The 19,308-nt window shown below is 53.0% G+C and overlaps 1 protein-coding gene across 1 annotated transcript in view; it reads right to left on the bottom strand.

The window, feature by feature from the left end:
• LOC144728736 (echinoderm microtubule-associated protein-like 6) overlaps nucleotides 1-19,308 on the bottom strand; it is a 119,167-nt gene that overhangs the window by 72,909 nt on the left and 26,950 nt on the right. The window contains 4 exon segments of the mRNA XM_078608342.1: nucleotides 4,504-4,749; nucleotides 5,695-5,976; nucleotides 6,630-6,799; nucleotides 18,967-19,104. Coding sequence (XP_078464468.1) covers nucleotides 4,504-4,749; nucleotides 5,695-5,976; nucleotides 6,630-6,799; nucleotides 18,967-19,104 — 836 coding nt within the window.

Here is a 19,308-nt window from a genome sequence, read left to right as displayed (position 1 = left end):
TGGCTGCCGAACGCCGCGATGAGGAATCCTGCATCAGCGCGGATACCAGCGGGTTACCCACAGATCACCTGCTGGTACCAGCGGGTTACCCACAGATCACCTGCTGGTACCAGCGGGTTACCCACAGATCACCTGCTGGTACCAGCGGGTTACCCACAGACCACCTGCTGGTACCAGCGGGTTCCCCACGGATCGCCCGCGGGTACCCGCAGAGATTGCCATTCGGGTGCAGGTCCAGCCTCGTTCATCGCAGTCACCTTGACCCCATCGGCAAATCAGTCGAAACGACTTAGTCCCGACCTGCTTAGCGGGTCACCAGCAGGGTCACCCGCTGCAGACGTCGTTTGCAACGCTGCGACAACTGCATTGCATTGCAATGGGCCCAGCTGCGGATGACCACGTGATGGCACCCTGCGATGTCACGTGCTCACGATTCGACGTCGAGCTCTGCACGCCAGCAACGCAGCACGTGCCACGTGCCACGCCCGCGTCGTCGTCGTCGTCATTATCGACCGCCCGCCATCATCCTTCCTAACGACTCAAGCCCCACTTACGTTTATTAACGGTCAATACGACGTCGCTGATTTGTGGTGGCTCCCTTTGCTGATCCACGTGTTTGTCCGCTCCCCCCCCCCCCCCACCTCTCTCTGTCTCTTTCTGTCTCGATGCGATTCTAGGCAACGAGCCTCTCTCTCTCGCTGCCCTCCGCTGCTTTGCGAATGTTGCAAGCTCTTCATTGTCGCTCCCCTGTTTTTGTTCGACGGCCGATTTCGTTTTTTTCATATCGAAGCGTCGCGGCGGGTGACGACGCAAGGTGATGATCATTGGCTCCTTTGGGGCGCAGCGGAATGTGGATTTCCGTGATTCGATTCAAGTTTTCCCACCGACGATGCTAAAGCTCGACGCGATGTTTCATTTCTCGCTCCGGGAACGCCGATGTCACGCGTGCGGTCACGTGATTTGTGGTCGCAGGCGTCTGTGCGTCCCTTGTGATCACAGACGGCGTTCATCTTCAGGACAAGGAAGTTTTCAATTCGAGTGCAGTGCTGTCATTCAAGGAGGACGGGAAACGCGAACAAATATTTACCACGCTGCCGCACGCCACCACCGCACCACAGAGCACAGCGCCACGCAGAACCACTGCACCACACACATAACACAACATGCACCACCACATCACACAGCACCACACATACCAGCGCACCGCACAGCACCACCGCACAGGACCACACATCATCGTGCACGCCACAGCACTGCACCACACCACTGCACCACGCAGCATCGCACACAGCATCACACACACGCCATGCACACACATTATCATCACACACAAGTCACACCACGGCACTCGCTCAGCACCGCAGCATCGCGACGACGCCGACACACAGTCAGGGCGTGGGAGGGTGGGGGGGGTTTGCGATGTGCCTTGGCTCCCAAAAATATTGCGGAATCGACGTTTCGGGACAGTTGCCGGCCGAGACCGGCTGAGGCGCCCCGGGGTTCCACCCTCGCCCGATGAACCCCTCCTCAACGATGCACGCTCGCAAACCCCCCAACGTGGCAAATAATGTCCGTTCAGCAGCCTCGACCGCGTAATGACACAAGCGTAACGACGACGCTGACGACGACGATGATGACGACGACGATGCTGATGACGACGATGACGATGATGATGATGACGACGATGACGGTGATGATGACGACGATGATGATGATGACGACGATGACGATGACGACGACGATGATGATGATGATGACGACGATGATGATGATGCCGACGACGACGATGATGATGATGATGACGATGATGATGATGACGACCATGACGGTGATGATGATGATGATGACGACGACGACGACGACGACGCACAGTCCCCATGTCGCGAAAACGTTAGGCGCCGCTTCCTCACCCCGCGTCCTTGGCGGAATGCGGCACTGCCGGTTTTTATTCCACCCCCCCCCGTCACTTCGTCTCTTCATCGGAGTCGCCACTTGACGCCGCGGGTGGAAGCGCTACGCACGACAGGTCATTTGCTCCCATTGCGAGGATATTATAATTAGCAACGCGGAGCAATTCTCAAACGACGTTAATGTCTTCTTGGTTCTTTCGGTAAAGTCACGTATAAAGAAATTAATAAAATAATAAAAATAAAACATAATAAAAAAAATTTATTATAATTATTTTTATTTTATTAATTTCTTTCTACGTGACTTAATAAAAATAAAACATAATAAAATAATTATTTTATTATGTTTTATTTTTAATATTTTATTAATTTCTTTCTATGTGACTTTACCGAAAGAACCAAGAAGATGAATCCCTGCAGTCACGAAAGCTTTAAATCGAAATGTAATTATTTTATTGTTTTATTTTTATTGTTTTATTACTTCCCTTCTACGTGACTTTACCGAAAGAACCAAGAAGATGAATCCCTGCAGTCACGAAAGCTTTACATCGAAATTTAATATGTTTTATTTGTATTATTTTATTACTTCCCTTCTACGTGACTATACCGAAAGAACCAAGAAGATGAATCCCTGCAGTCACGAAAGCTTTAAATCGAAATGTAATTATTTTATTGTTTTATTTTTATTATTTTATTACTTCCCTTCTACGTGACTTTACCGAAAGAGCCAAGAAGATGAATCCCTGCAGTCACGAAAGCTTTTCATCGAAATTTAATGTTTTATTTTTATTATTTTATTACTTCCCTTCTACGTGACTTTACCGAAAGAGCCAAGAAGATGAATCCCTGCAGTCACGAAAGCTTTTCATCGAAATTTCATGTTTTATTTTTTTTATTTTATTACTTCCCTTCTACGTGACTTTACCGAAAGAACCAAGAAGATGAATCCCTGCAGTCACGAAAGCTTTAAATCGAAATGTAATTATTTTATTGTTTTATTTTTATTATTTTATTACTTCCCTTCTACGTGACTTTACCGAAAGAGCCAAGAAGATGAATCCCTGCAGTCACGAAAGCTTTTCATCGAAATTTAATGTTTTATTTTTATTATTTTATTACTTCCCTTCTACGTGACTTTACCGAAAGAACCAAGAAGATGAATCCCTGCAGTCACGAAAGCTTTAAATCGAAATGTAATTATTTTATTGTTTTATTTTTATTATTTTATTACTTCCCTTCTACGTGACTTTACCGAAAGAACCAAGAAGATGAATCCCTGCAGTCACGAAAGCTTTTCATCGAAATTTAATGTTTTATTTTTATTATTTTATTACTTCCCTTCTACGTGACTTTACCGAAAGAACCAAGAAGATGAATCCCTGCAGTCACGAAAGCTTTAAATCGAAATGTAATTATTTTATTGTTTTATTTTTATTATTTTATTACTTCCCTTCTACGTGACTTTACCGAAAGAACCAAGAAGATGAATCCCTGCAGTCACAAAAGCTTTTCATCGAAATTTAATGTTTTATTTTTATTATTTTATTACTTCCCTTCTACGTGACTTTACCGAAAGAACCAAGAAGATGAATCCCTGCAGTCACGAAAGCTTTAAATCGAAATGTAATTATTTTATTGTTTTATTTTTATTATTTTATTACTTCCCTTCTACGTGACTTTACCGAAAGAACCAAGAAGATGAATCCCTGCAGTCACAAAAGCTTTTCATCGAAATTTAATGTTTTATTTTTATTATTTTATTACTTCCCTTCTACGTGACTTTACCGAAAGAACCAAGAAGATGAATCCCTGCAGTTACGAAAGCTTTAAATCGAAATTTACGCTAATGTCGTTTGAGACTTTTTATTTAAATAACACGCGTAAATGTGTGAAATATTGTCTGTCTCTGAGAGGCGTTTGGAGCATTTGGCCTACGCTCTCATTTGATGAATTATCCCCATTCAGGGTCGCGGTTGCCTCAACAATCGATTATCTTTTGTTGTTGCTTACGTTGTGGCGACGTTGCGGTGAATGCAGCAGCCACTAGTGGCTGCGAGAGGTCACGTGAACCCATGACGTACACCACATATACGAATAGGATAAACACAACACAATTAGGATGTTTTTGCTTCAAAACATGTAAACCGCAATGTTTACACCTACAAACGTGGCCGTATTCTGAGATTCCGTACACGGAGGCAGTCGGTCACATGTAGAGTGAAAGAGCAATGTCAAACACGCGTGTCGTGCATGTGCCACGTGCGTACGTGACGTGTATATCACGTGTTGCACGCGTGTACAATGTCACACGCAGTGTCACGTGTGTGTCACGTGCGCGCTACACGCGTGTTGCAGGCGTGTGACTCGAGTGTGACGTATGCTATGGGCATCGGCGGGGGCCTTGCAATATATTCCACGGTCGGCATGCTTGTATCATGCGTGCGACATGTGTGTATGCACGTGTCGTGCCCGTGACGCGCCCATGTCACGTGCCCGTGTCATGCCCGCGCCGCCCGCGTGCCGCACGCGTGCGACATGCGTGTGACATGCGTGTGACATGCGTGTGACACGCGTGTGACATGCGTGACCGCCGCACCGCGTTTGAAGCTGGGGAAGCGGTAGAGCCGCACGAGGCCCTGTTCGTCGCCCGCCCCGAGGACCCCTCCGGCGATGTTGGCGTCCAGCGTGCTCACGTTGGTGCCCGCACCGCAGCCACCGCCAACGGAGCCGCCACCGCCGCCGTACTTGGGGTGGACCCCGGCCACCTCGATGCCGTACGGGCACGTCCAGGACACCCACGGGCTCACCTCCAGCTCCTCCTTCTCCGTCAGCACCTTGCCGACTTGCGGCCGCGGGACACGGGCGAACGTCACCGAAACGCCAACGCAGCGTGCATGCGTACGGCGGTAACGCGGGGAGTGGGGGTGCGGGTGGTATTGATTTGACGTTGAAAAGTGGTCAGCCGTAGGTAGAGGGCAAAGGACGTTGTTTAGTTTGGGACCTGGGCAGGGAGTGGACAGCAGGGACGATTGGGGGGATGGAGTTCCAGACCTTGGATATAGTGGAGGATAATTAGTGACATTCTACTGAGCAATGGTTGAATGAATAGGACCTTCGATTGAAAGCCTTAGTTCCTGGAGCGGAATGTGTGTGGAGAGGAGTGGAGGGAGATGAGAGGGGGGAGGTAGGAGAGTGCGTGGAGGGGAGTGGAGTGAGATGAGAGGGGAGAGGTAGGAGAGTGCGTGGAGAGGAGTGGAGTGAGATGAGAGGGGAGAGGTAGGAGAGTGCGTGGAGAGGAGTGGAGTGAGATGAGAGGGGAGAGGCAGAAGAGTGCGTGGAGGGGAGTAGAGTGAGATGAGAGGGGAGAGGTAGGAGAGTGCGTGGAGGGGAGTGGAGTGGGATGAGAGGGGAGAGGTAGGAGAGTGCGTGGAGGGGAGTGGAGCGGGATGAGAGGGGAGAGGTAGGAGAGTGCGTAGAGCGTAGTAGAGTGAGATGAGGGAGATGAGATGGGAGAGGTAGTCAGGGATGAGTCCCAGCTAATCTTGACGATGGTGGGCATTAAACATTGCCATTGTCAGTCGTTATTTTATCATCATCACCATCATCATCGTTATTTACCCACAGCTATTTACTTATTTTTTCATTCCCACGAAACAGCCAAAAACCAAAAGTAATACACAAACAATATGAAAGCACCCACAACCACAAAACAACTCCACGCGCATGTCCCACTTAAGGATGAACCGTCAATCGATTGTTGATGCCCGGCGGTGCATGGCCCACTCACAGGGCATCCTGAAGACGGCGCGGTGCCCGCTGGTGTCGTTCGTGTGCAGGAACCGGCCGTCCAACGTCCAGTCCATGTGCACCACCACAGCCGGGCCGCCCGGCACAGCCAAACCACCGCCACCGCTGCCAACGCCACCACCGCCCCCACCACCACCGACAGCCGGCCCGCCGAGACCTATCGCCACCACGGCGCCCGGCGTCACGGCCGCTGGCCCCAGGGCCATCCCGCCGTCGAGCGGAACTCCGGACGCCCCCACGGCCCCCTGCAGCGAGCAGGCGCCTGCGGCGAGAACACGAACGCAGTGAAATTTCGATTTAAAGCTTCCGTGACTGCAGGGATTCATCTCCTAGGTTCTTTCGGTAAAGTCACGTAGAAGGGAAATAATAAAATAATAAAATCTGTTTTATTTTTTTTATTTTATTATTAAATAATAAATTCTGATTTATTTATTTTTATTTTATTATTTCCCTTCTACGTGACTTTACCGAAAGAACCAAGAACAAGAACGCAGTTGTTGCCATGGAGGCGTTGGTCCGCCTCGTGGAGCTGAAGGGAAAATCGAAGGGAGGAGGCCTTTGTGTCGCCCGTATCCGAGCGTTCCGTTATTCGAACGGGCAGAAAAGGCCACATTTGCACAACGAGGGCGCTGTGAGTGACAACCGTTCTCGTCGTCAGCCGCGGTCTATCCACTGCTGGATGAAGGCCTTCCCAAGCCGTCGTCGTCTCTCGCGCGTCTCGCGACGCAATAATCCGTCCTCACTCCCGCGCGCTCGATCCGCATCCGTTGCCAGTCTCCGATGCCTTTCTCACGACGCGTCCTGTCCACGCCCGCCGCCAAACACGATGCCTTTCACTCGCCCGCCGTTCTCCCGCGCACGTGTTCGTCCGCTCTGCCCGCTCCTTCCCCATGTGCCGAGCCACGGCCTTCTCACCCGCGGGTGCCGGCGAGCACTCGCCGACCTTCTTGTAGCGCTGCGACGTCGAGTAGACGTCCACGCCGCCCTCCGCCGACGCCGCGGCTAAATACGCGCCGTCGGGTGAGAAGCGCAGCACGTGGACCGGGTCCTTGCGCTCGCGAACGTGCACCACCTCCGACATGTCCCTGGTAGGGCGGGGGGTGGGGGGGGAGAGAAGAATCCGATGAGCTATGAAGCTCTTTCTTTTTATTTCCAGCAGACGTCCAGCAGGGAGCCGGGTAGTGATCATGTCCCGACGATGTCGGTATGCTGAACTTGTTTCGCACCGTGCGGGCGGAAGGACAACAAACTACACGCAAAAAATCAGTTCTGAAGAGAAGAGTTTTCAATCGAGATGATTTAAAAGTGCATAGCTCCAGTCGCTTCCTAATATCGGGAGGAAGAGCGTTCCAGACGGCCGCAGAAGCGCATATTGAAAGCGCGCGGTGGTGCGGTGACCGTCTTTGTTCGATGGTCAGCCAAAAGTCGCTGCTGCGAGGATGACCGGAATGCGCGTGACGGTGGTTTGTGCCCCTTGACGAGATGAGCAAGGCACTGTGGCTCGTTCGTGGAAAGCACTTTGTGTGTAGTGAGTGCGATCTCATCACTTATTCGGGCAGCAACCGGAAGCCAATGCAAGCTCGGCGAGCACTGTACGGGCACGGCCGATGGCATAACACGAGGCCTCCGCCGAGGTCCCATGTAGTTCACGGCGCATGCAGAGATCCCAATACAGGGTTACGGATTTGCGGGAGCAAGTGCTGCTTTTGTCGAGCAGCCTTTGGAGGCCCTTAACGGTGCACCTGCGCTCGGCTTGACAAACCGCACCAAGTAGTCACTTCAGGTCGAACCGACATAGGGGAGGCCCCAGAAAGCGATTCTGATATGCGCCGCTGATGTTGCCCTTGGCAGAGGGGAATGAAACCCAGGTCACCGGGCTCATAGCGCGGCGGCGCTGACCGATACGTCAGCACTCCCCACGCGTTTTCCATACCAACGACAGACAGGTCGCCCCCTATAGCCCTCACTGGCCATTAAGGCCGCCAAGGAGCACGAGGGGGCGGGTGGCCAGCTCCACGCCCGGGACCCCTTTGTGTCCCGAGCGGCGATGTTTACACACCGCTCGAGGCCGAGTCGACCTAGGGGAGGCCCAGGACCGGTTTAGAAAATCGTCACCGGCGTTGGCCGTGAGCGGGCAATCGAACTCGGGTCCCCGGGTTCGTAGCGCAGCGCTAACCGACCACGCTACCGCTCCCCGCAGCTCGCGCGCGCGTGAAGCTGAGGGGCAACGGCCAAGCCGAGCAGAGCGGAGCGGCCGCTGAAGGCGCGCAGTGGAAATCAATCGGCGGCGAGAGAGCGCACGCGTGTCGGCGGGCGGGGTGGTGGAAGAGGTGCGGCGCCCTGGGGTCGAGCGCTCCGAAGGTCCCCCCCACCTCCCTCCCACCTCCCCCGCCTCTCCCACCTCGCCCACCCCACCCACCTCCCCCACCTCCCGCACCCCCCCCCACCTCCTCCACCCCCTCCACCCCCCACCTCCCCCACTCCCCCCACCTCCCGCACCTCCCCCCACCCCCTCACCTCCCCCACCCCGCGCCAACTCCACCCGCCGGGTTTTTGTTTTTCCCACCAGCGACGGCCGCTCGCGGCGGACGGAACTCGGGGGTGGAAATTGCCGGGCGGGTGTGGTGAGTGCGGGTGTGGTGAGGGTGGGTGTGGTGAGGGTGGTTGTGGTGAGGGAGGGTGTGGTGAGGGTGGGTCTGATGAGGGTGGGTCTGGTGAGGGTGGGTGTGGTGAGGGTGGTTGTGGTGAGGGAGGGTGTGGTGAGGGTGGGTGTGGTGAGGGCGGGTGTGGTGAGGGTGGTTGTGGTGAGGGAGGGTGTGGTGAGGGTGGGTGTGGTGAGGGCGGGTGTGGTGAGGGTGGTTGTGGTGAGGGAGGGTGTGGTGAGGGCGGGTGTGGTGAGGGTGGTTGTGGTGAGGGAGGGTGTGGTGAGGGCGGGTGTGGTGAGGGTGGTTGTGGTGAGGGAGGGTGTGGTGAGTGCGGGTGTGGTGAGGGTGGTTGTGGTGAGGGTGGTTGTGGTGAGGGAGGGTGTGGTGAGGGTGGGTCTGATGAGGGTGGGTCTGGTGAGGGTGGGTGTGGTGAGGGTGGTTGTGGTGAGGGAGGGTGTGGTGAGGGTGGGTGTGGTGAGGGCGGGTGTGGTGAGGGTGGTTGTGGTGAGGGAGGGTGTGGTGAGGGTGGGTGTGGTGAGGGCGGGTGTGGTGAGGGTGGTTGTGGTGAGGGAGGGTGTGGTGAGTGCGGGTGTGGTGAGGGTGGGTGTGGTGAGGGTGGTTGTGGTGAGGGAGGGTGTGGTGAGGGTGGGTCTGATGAGGGTGGGTCTGGTGAGGGTGGGTGTGGTGAGGGTGGTTGTGGTGAGGGAGGGTGTGGTGAGGGTGGGTGTGGTGAGGGCGGGTGTGGTGAGGGTGGTTGTGGTGAGGGAGGGTGTGGTGAGGGTGGGTGTGGTGAGGGCGGGTGTGGTGAGGGTGGTTGTGGTGAGGGAGGGTGTGGTGAGGGTGGTTGTGGTGAGGGAGGGTGTGGTGAGGGTGGGTCTGGTGAGGGTGGTTGTGGTGAGGGTGGGTCTGGTGAGGGCGGGTGTGGTGAGGGCGGGTGTGGTGAGGGTGGGTCTGGTGAGGGTGGTTGTGGTGAGGGCGGGTGTGATGAGGGCGGGTGTCTTGGGTGTGGTGAGGGTGGGTGTGGTGAGAGCGGGTGGGTGGTGAGGTTGTCGGTCATGAGGACACTTCGCGGGAGCCGCCCCGCGAGCCCTTTCGTTCTGAAGGAAGCGGCGTCGTCGTCGTCGATACGAGGAGAGTCAACAACCACTCAGGGGCGACCAGCGCCCCCCCCTCCCCCGGTCGGCAATTACAGACCAGTCGCCGCGTGCCGTGGAGTGGCTTTTAGGCTTTTGATGGCCTTCATGCCGCATCAGCGGTTTATAAAAAAAAAACCACGGACGGATGGATGGGGGAATGGGGTGGGCGGGAGGGGGGAACGGTGGGGGCGGTGGGGTAAATTGCGTCGATAAAAAAAACAAAGGGAATATAAATGAATAACCGCACACGGACAACATGCGCGTGGATAACGTGCCGTCCAAAACGGCATTGCCGCAGGAGCGTCGATGCGATCGTAAGCCGCGTTAATTTGGCTCGCGCAAAGACTAAACAAATTTAGAAAATACGCAAGCAAGCAAGCAGGGCCCACCACGTTTCGTGTCAATGTCCAGCCGTTGCCGCCCGCCCAGATGAACGCACGCACGCAAACCGCGACGCGTCGCTTCGTACACATTGACGTTTCGTTGTTTTTTATTGTTCCGTGGCCACCCCTCCCCACACCAACACACGGGGCGAGATTTAGAATTCGCCACCGCGCAGGGCACAAGCCGAGCAGGCCTAGGCGCGCAGCTGGTGGCACTGGTATCTCGGAAAGGAATTGAGGCTCGGTGCGGGGCATCCTCGTGTATAAAACAGAGATGGGGCGACGAATCGCCGCGTCTCAAAACATTTATCTTGATTCGTATTCATACGAGGGAGCGCCTTATCTCAAGGCGCTCTGTAACATAGTTTCAGAGCGATGACAAAAAAAAATAGAATGGATTAGATGGCAGGGGCAGTGCAAGGGCCGAGGAATGAGTGACCGTAACAGAGGCCACGTGGGGGGTCACAACAGGGCAGGGAAGAGAATGGGCAATGGAGAAGAGGCGAGGCTTTAAAACGTAGCGAAAGGAGGTTGACGGGGACTGCTTAATGTATATGGGCAGTGTTGAGTCTACGGGGCAGTGTTGAGTCTACGGGGCAGTGTTGAGTCTATGGGCAGTGTTGAGTATATGGGGCAGTGTTGAGCCTATGGGGAAGTGTTGAGTCTATGGGGAAGTGTTGAGTCTATGGGGCAGTGTTGAGTCTATGGGCAGTGTTGAGTCTATGGGCAGTGTTGAGTCTATGGGGAAGTGTTGAGTCTATGGGGCAGTGTTGAGTCTATGGGCAGTGTTGAGTCTATGGGGAAGTGTTGAGTCTATGGGGCAGTGTTGAGTCTATGGGCAGTGTTGAGTCTATGGGGAAGTGTTGAGTCTATGGGGAAGTGTTGAGTCTATGGGCAGTGTTGAGTCTATGGGGAAGTGTTGAGTCTATGGGGCAGTGTTGAGTCTATGGGCAGTGTTGAGTCTATGGGGAAGTGTTGAGTCTATGGGGCAGTGTTGAGTCTATGGGCAGTGTTGAGTCTATGGGGCAGTGTTGAGTCTATGGGGAAGTGTTGAGTCTATGGGGAAGTGTTGAGTCTATGGGGCAGTGTTGAGTCTATGGGGAAGTGTTGAGTCTATGGGGAAGTGTTGAGTCTATGGGGCAGTGTTGAGTCTATGGGCAGTGTTGAGTCTACGGGGCAGTGTTGAGTCTACGGGGCAGTGTTGAGTCTATGGGCAGTGTTGAGTATATGGGGCAGTGTTGAGCCTATGGGGAAGTGTTGAGTCTATGGGGAAGTGTTGAGTCTATGGGGCAGTGTTGAGTCTATGGGCAGTGTTGAGTCTATGGGGCAGTGTTGAGTATATGGGGCTGTATTGAGTATATGGGCAGAGTTGAGTCTACGGGGCAGTGTTGAGTCTATGCGCATTGTTGAGTCTATGGGGCAGTGTTGAGTCTATGCGCATTGTTGAGTCTACGGGGCAGTGTTGAGTCTCTGAGCAGTCTCTGCTGGATGAAGGCCTCCCGACGCCATGTCAGTTAGTTTAGCTATACTTCACCACGCTGGTTAAGTTCAGGTTGGTTAAATAGGGAAGCCCAGGACCGGTTCAGATACCACTTGCCACCTGACTTTAGCTATGTCCAGGAATCAAACTCAGGTTTCTATATTTTTCGCGCGTTGCACGAACCACTGCACCACCGCTCCAATCATCCAGAGGCAGATTGATCGTGGCTGATCATTGTACGGATGATGCAATTTGCTCAAGGACATGACTGAAATTGGCAACAGGAGAAAAACTGTCGGTTAATTCAACTCCACATAACCCCACACAAATATAATTACCACACCTGTTCCACAATCGCTTTCTCGGGCTTCGCATTATCTCCAAGACGATTTCTTGGAATTTGGCTCGAAGCTGGATGTGCGTGCTTTGCTTGCGTGTGTGAGTCCATATGTTCACGTCAGGGACCCGTGCCCCACCCACAGCATAAGCATTACGTCCCATCCCAATTGGCTATTTTTAATTGGAAAAGTAAAGACACGACACGGTTGTGCAACTGTGGCCATGCATCCCACAGAGTACACACCTGTAGTCTGCGCTCCTTCAGTTGGGGGCGAAATGTTAACTACCTCGCCTAGTATACAGGAGGTCATGGGCTCGATCTCGACTGACGGCTGTATATTTGGAGTTAGTGGTTTCTCTCTCCCCGTGGCCGTGTGGATTTTTCACAAGTGCCTCAGTTTATACCTCCACGTTTAGAATCACGCGTTTAGAGTATTTGGCTGCTATAAGTGTCCACGTGAAAAGCCACTTCGTTAAAGCTGTCATTTGTGTCCAGGTCGCTTCTGCAAAAGAGCCACATAGCTCAGTGGGCCTTACCTGGTAACATAAAACAAATGTAGTTTAGCAACAGAGCAGTAACAAAAACCGGAGGATACCCTCTCGTCGTGACCAGCAGACCTAAACATTGGCATTCAGTTCTTGAACGTATTGCCATGCACAAGTGCAGAAATACGTGTAAACGAATGGCTAAATGCTTAATATCTCTTGGCCGGGTTCGCAAAAAGCATCAGTTTGCGCTCCAATGCGTACATATTTTTAAAGAAAAAGGTACGAAAAGAAATACACAGAAATATAAAGACTAAAAAACCCCCCACGAACAGCCGTACAAACTGTTGGGGCAAGTGCTACGAGCGGCAACTATGAAGGCCGGCGCGGCGCACGAGGGGGTTGTGTGACCAGCACCACGCCCGACCGCTTTTGTCTCCCTAGTACTGATGGGTACACACTGCGCCAGGTACTAAACTAAGGCCAGGTCGACCTGGGGGTCATCCAGACAGGTTGCTCAGCAGTACGAGCGAGCGGCTCGCAATCGGAAGGTTGCGAATTCAATTCCCGGTTGGGTGTTGATAGAATGGGTAACGCTTTGGAGGTAAGTCAACAGCGGCTACCCTATGGAGAGACTTGCCCCAGGAATGTGGAATTGTCACCACTGGCTCAAGGCTGTACAGGGAAGACGTGCACCGACTCCATCCGAACTTGAGCAAGACATCAGCTGTGATTCCTGGGAGGCCCGGACCAATTTGGAAAACTGCCTCTGATATTAGCCTCGGCAGAGAATAGAAGCCAGGTCGCCGGGTTCATATGACAGTGCTCTCATCATGCCACAGCTCTCCCCCCCACACAGATCTACGAACAAAGACCCTCCCCCTATAGCCTGTTGCAGACTGTAGGGGCAAGTGCTCTTAGCGAGCACCTTTGAAGGCAAGCTCGGCACACGAGGGGGTGAGTGGCCACCACCACGCCCGGCCGCCTTTGTCTCCCTAGTAACGATGTTTACTACACACCCCACCAGGTACTCATTTGAAGCTGAGTCGACCTAGGGGAGGCCCGGGACCGGTTCAGATAACCGTCACTGGTGTCGACCGTGCGCAGGAATCGAACCCGGGATCGCCGGGTTCGTAACGCAGCGATGCGAACCACTATGCCACCGCTCCTGAAAAACCGACAACCACACCGCTCGTGCACTCTCTCCGTCTCGCACAATCGGAATGTAATTTCCAAAGAAATATATTCTATTGCCCTGCTTCGAAGCAGACATATGTGGTCTTGTGGGGCCTGTCACAATGTTTAATACTTAGCAATCTCCGCAAGGCTCCTTGTTTTTTTTTTAGATCATTTTTTTTTGCGTGTTCAGTCGCCAGTTCTCCAGCGTCGCAAGGGGCCGGCGAAAAACGGAGGGACCCCCCCCCCCCACTTGCTAATTACGCCACAGGAGCCGAATTCATTGAAAACGCATTCAGAAAAAAAATACCGCACCGAACGCGGCCGATTAGCGACGAGCGGGCGGCACGCGCCCCCCCCCCCACCCCTCGTCGCACGTCTGAAATCTTCATCTCATTCGCTCTTAACAACGGGCAAAAAATTGCAGGGCTGGGAATAGAGGGGGACGTGATTCAATTTTGCGCGTCTGAAAGGCACGAGGCCAGACGCGGTTGCGCTAGCGGGAGCATTGCATCGCGTTGTCTCCTCTCGTGAATTAATAGCGGGATGAGCCGTCAGTAATGGCTTCGGAGCTTCGGGCAGTATGCTCGTTGTTAAAGCGATTGCACCGTGACTCCATCATTCATGCCCACAACTGCCGCCCCCCTCTATAGCCGCCACCCCTCTCTGGACCGCCCCCCCCCCACCACCCCCGCGTCACCTTTGCCTGACATAGCTCCATCTATAATAAAGGTTGCGTTCTTGGGTTAGATCGCGTAAATGCAAATGTGTCGTTAAACCCTGCCACCACCCGACGCAGCCAATTAGTGAGGTTTGTCGCGTGAACAGAACGTGGCAATTGGGGACCACTTCAACACGCCGGTGTGTTGGAGAGTAAAACATTTACAATTCGAAGGCGACGTTTTGCTCGTGATTAAACCACGCAAAAAAAAAGGTTATTATGGATAAAATTGGTCGCGAAAGCACACGCGTTAAACTGAGAGCTTCATCTGGCTATCGCGACAGCGTTCTCTGGCACGAGCTCTGCACCGCCCGTGGAACCCAAACCGCAGACAGACGTAAGAAAAAAGGTGATTCTGAGGTCACATTCTTGGAGTAATTATCATCTTCATCATCAACAAAGTGGGCCTTGGTCAATCCACTGCTGGATGAAGGCTTTCCCAAGCTGTCCACCCGTCTCTCACGATCCGCAGATGTAGAAATGCACCTCACGCCGGCCTCGAAATAAAAAAAATACAATGCCGTTTATGACTCACGATATCTCTAAGCATGCATTCAAATGTAGGTTGGTTTTTGTGTATTCACCTGGAGGTGATTCACACAGCTGGTGTTACTGTGATGCAGAAACCCACTTGCTTGTTTTTATTCTGTGATATAAATCTACGTACGGCCAACTCAAATAATGGGTGGAGGTGGTGGTGCAGTAGTTAACATTACCCTGTGCTGTAAAACCGCGTGAACCGAGTTTGATTCCCGGACAATAAACTAAACACAAAAAGCAGTTACAATCTAGATTATTTTAAAGTGCATAGCTCTAGTCGCTTCCTAATATCGGAAGGAAGAGCGTTCCAGACGGACGCGGTAGCGCATCTGAAAGCGCGCAGTGTGGTGACCGTCTTTGTCTAATGGCCAGCCAACAGCTGCTGCTGCTCCTGCAGGGATAACCGGAGTTCAGGTGATGATGGTTGTAGGCTCCTTGACGAGGTCAGCAAGGTGTTGTGGTTTATCGGTGGCTCTCAATCGATCAACGCACCTCTGCACTCACGTGTGTAACAATCATTGCCCTTTTTATTAATTCATATAAGGTTAACGTTGACCCCCGCCAGCTAATAGGGGCCGCTACAATAACTGCAACATTTCAAAAGAAGAACCGATCCTTGAATCGAATTTCAATGAATGGCGAGAGATTTGGCGGTCGTTCCGTTATAATATCCCAGGAAATAAGCGCGCGTATGTGCCGCCAGCAAATGTTGGGCACACACTGAGTGGGAAGCACGGCAGGGCAAGCTCGCGTATGTTGCTCGAGCAGTGATGAAGCGTCGCGGGCGTCGGAGAGAAGCTCCATGACTCACGCTCCTCGGCACATCGGGAAGACAGAGAGGACGAGAGGTTGGGGAGAGAAACTTACATTCATCTTCCACCGTCTCGTGCTCTCCCATCCCCAACCAGACCCCCCCCCCCTAACCCACTCTCCTATCCCCACCCCCCAATCCACTCTCCCATCCCCACCCAGCCCCCCCCCCTAACCCACTCTCCCATCCTCACCCAGCCCCCCCCCCCTAACCCACTCTCCTATCCCCACCCAGCCCCCCCTAACCCACTCTCCCATCCCCACCCCCCAACCCACACTCCCATCCCCACCCCCCAACCCACTCTCCCATCCCCACCCAGCCCCCCCCTAACCCACTCTCCCATCCCCACCCCCCAACCCACTCTCCCATCCCTACTGCTCTCAGCTGCTCGTTCCCCGATGGAAGAAGAGTTAATGGCGCGGCCGAGAGTGCCGAGTCGGGTTTTGTGAGGTGGGGAGAAGCAGGGACGGGGGGGGGCGGAGGGGGGGGGTAGCGAGTTTGTGTTTAATGACGTGGAAATAAATCTCTCAATCTTGAGAGCGAAATTAGTTCTGCTGCTCGCGTCCCGAGTTTTGAAAAATTGTTTCGAGAGCCGTTGAGGCGGGCGGGAGGGCGGGGGGTGTTGGGATGGGGGGAGAGAAAAAGAAACAACGAAAATAAGTGGTGACGTCGCGAGAGCCTCACCGGTTGGCGCAAGGTTATACCGAGTGGCGCAATGGTGAAGCGTGATGGCTGAGCGGTGTTCTACCATCGGTGGCGCGTGCGGTAAGGACAGCGCCCCTCAACTGCTGCCAAAAGAAACCCCCCCCCCCCGCAACCCTTGCCTCCCTAAAGCCCCCTTAACCCCCGCCTCCCTAAAGCCCCCCTAACCCCCGCCTCCCTAATGCGCCCCCCCCCCCCAACGCCTGCCTCCCTGAAGCGAGAGCTCGAGAGAATTCCTCCAGAGCGAATCCTCTTGGCCTCCTCTTCCACCGTCCTACGACAAAGCACACTTTGCTGCGTGTTCGTCTTCTGCGTTATCTACGCGGCGTGTAAGAGCTGTGGTGGGGGTGTGGGCAGGCAGGGTGGGAGGGAGGGAGATGGAGGGAGGGAGGCTCTTGAAGGTGATGGTATAGGCGGGTGGGGAATGAGAGATTGATGGACAGCATTTTAGGACAGATGGGTTGGGTGCACGGATTGTGCCGAGGTTTATAAATTGAATTCGGTTTCAATTTGGTGGCGCGCGAGATCCTCACACAAACACCTAAGCGATCCGTTTTGCAGCGTTTGTGAATTCCCACACGCCCGATAATTTACAGAAGGGCAGTTTCTCTTTCCTCATCACAATAACTTGGGTCTTGCAAATGGGGCTGCACTTAAATGCAGCGTGCAACAGTACTGTGTTGAAGGAATACTTAATGCAGAGAACGGCTGTCACCTTAGAGACACTTACCAGGCAAGATGGTAAGGACATGGCAGTATAGCAATAGATTATTGAATGTCTCTGCATGGAGCTTTGAGAATTACCCCTTCATATCCATGGTGAATTTTCTCCAGATTCCCAAAATTCTTCCCACACGAAGCCAAACGCTCATTAACCCTTCCCCGTTCCGATGACGTGTGTGTACGTCATAAGTTTTTCTTCAGTGAACGAAAAATACTTAAAATAAAATAACTTGATGGGTACCGAGGCTCCCACAAGGGCGTGCGGGAAGGCGTGTGGCACAGTTTGGCACCAGCTTCGTAAAGTGTGGTCGCGTTGCTACAGTTCTCTGCAGTGAGTACAAGGTCTTAAAAATAGCGGCGCTACGCCTCTCCAAATAAAATTAACGCTGAACCGCTTACGTGTTACCGAGATTCAGCGGCGAATAGGAACCCACCCTGCAACTTGCAGATGTCTAGGAACGGAAAAGGGTTAATAAATTTGGCTGAACATTCCAATGCAGGGACCTCTTGAAAAATGTGTCAAGCCTCAGTGAGGCTCTCCTGGAAAAATAAAGACGAGTAAACTTAGGGCATTATTTAATTACCAAATCACCTGGATTGTGCCCAATATAGCCGACTCTTGGAAGCCAAGTTGAAGCCTGGATCGCGTGTTGTTGGGCGACCACCATGCACAGATCAGGAGTCGCAGGCTGTTGCGGAAATACGTTGTCTGCAGCGGGCAGTTCAGGAAATGTTCAAAATTGTACTTCACTGTGCTCCAACATGGACACTCTCCGCCTTCACTCAAAATGACCAGCGTAGTGAAGTATCGTCAGATAAGCCCCAAAATGCACGTGACATGTGGAGGCCCCTGATCCAGCGGTGAGATTGACAAAGGGCAGTAAATGCCCATGTATCGATGCGTTGCTAGTTAATGTGATGGATGATATATTTATGAATAACTAAATGAATGAGAAACCAATGAAAGATTTGGCCGTGAGGCAGCCTGGGCCCTCAGCAGCTTAACAATGAAGAGGGCTGTCCCCTCAGCAGCTTACCAATGAAGAGGGCTGTCCCTGGCTTGTGGAATTGACACTGTAAAACACTCCGGATGAACATAGCCAAACCTCCACAGCACAGGACCTGATTGGTGAAAAAACACTCGGGTGATGCTTTCCTGGGTAAATAAAAAAAAATGTCACTCTTAGGATTTCACTGGTCTGTAAAGATCCACTGCTGGATGAAAGCCTTGCCATGCTCACCCATTATGCCAATGTGGCAACCTTGCATACGTCCTTTTAAATGAGGCTATCAAACGTTTCGGTTTAGCTGGGACAACACCCGTGTTTTCAGAAGCCTGCCACGGTCGTTGCGAAGGATTTGTGAAAATCAGCATTTGGTTCCCAATCTCTGGCCTCTTACTGAACTCATGATGCGGGCAAAGGGCAGAGCTACCCTGAGTAGGGGGCGGGGCAACCTGAGCAGTGGGCGGGGCGACTCGAGAAGTGGGTGGAGCTACATGAGCAGTGGGTGGGGCCTATGAGCAGTCGGTAGGGCCCGGATCAGGAGGAGCAAGGCAATTCGCTGTGAGTAGTGATAGTGGTTGGGTGGGCGTGGCTAAGTAAATGTGGGCAGGTCTTGCCGGAGGCAGGGCCGCGAGATCGTGAATGGAATCGCGGTGGCAAAATGTTAACTACCTCGCCTGGTATACAGGAGGTCGTAGGTTCAATCACGACCCTGACGCCTGGATATTTGCAGTTTGCATGTTCTCCCCGTGGTCGCGTGGATTTTTCTCGGGTCCTCCGGTTTTTCCCTCCACATTTAGAAACAACACATTTAGAGTATTTTACTGCTCTAAATTTCCACTTAATAATCCACTTTATTGAGCTATCATTTGTGGCCACGTTAACTTCAGAAAAATATCTGCATAGCTCAGTGGGCCTTACCTGGTAAAATAAAAAAAAAGATTACAATTGAAATAGTTTAGTGTTAATGTATCCCCGTCGGTAGCTCGATCCCTTTCGGAGCCACTTCCCGCAGCTCCTTTGAGGTGGCACCGTCGGTGGGGGCCGAGGGGGGGGGGGGCAGGTAACCATCGGGGGGGGGGGTGAGGGGGGGGGCGCGCTCTCACCTGACTCTGAGCACGGTGAAGGATCCGTCCTTCATGCCGAGCGCCAGCTGCGTGCCGTCGGGGCTGAACGCCGCCGACCTCACCGCCTCCTCCATGTTGCAGCGAGCGATGAGCGCGTGGTCGGCAAGGCTCCATAGCCTGGGTGGGTGGGTAGGGGTGGGGGGGTTATAGGGAGGCCACCGTGTGATGGTTTTTACCTCCATATTTAGACAAATAAATTAAATAATTAACCGTAAATATTTTGCCGCTATGAGTGTCCACGTGATAAGCCACTTAGTTGAGATGTCATTTGTGGCCAGGTGATTTCTAAAAAAAGAGTTCAGTGGGCCTTACCTAGCAAAA

Source organism: Lampetra planeri, chromosome 30, assembly GCF_965212315.1.
Source record: "Lampetra planeri chromosome 30, kcLamPlan1.2.h2, whole genome shotgun sequence".
In the NCBI taxonomy this organism is placed as follows: domain Eukaryota; kingdom Metazoa; phylum Chordata; class Hyperoartia; order Petromyzontiformes; family Petromyzontidae; genus Lampetra; species Lampetra planeri.
This window is presented reverse-complemented; position numbering and strand designations above follow the sequence as displayed.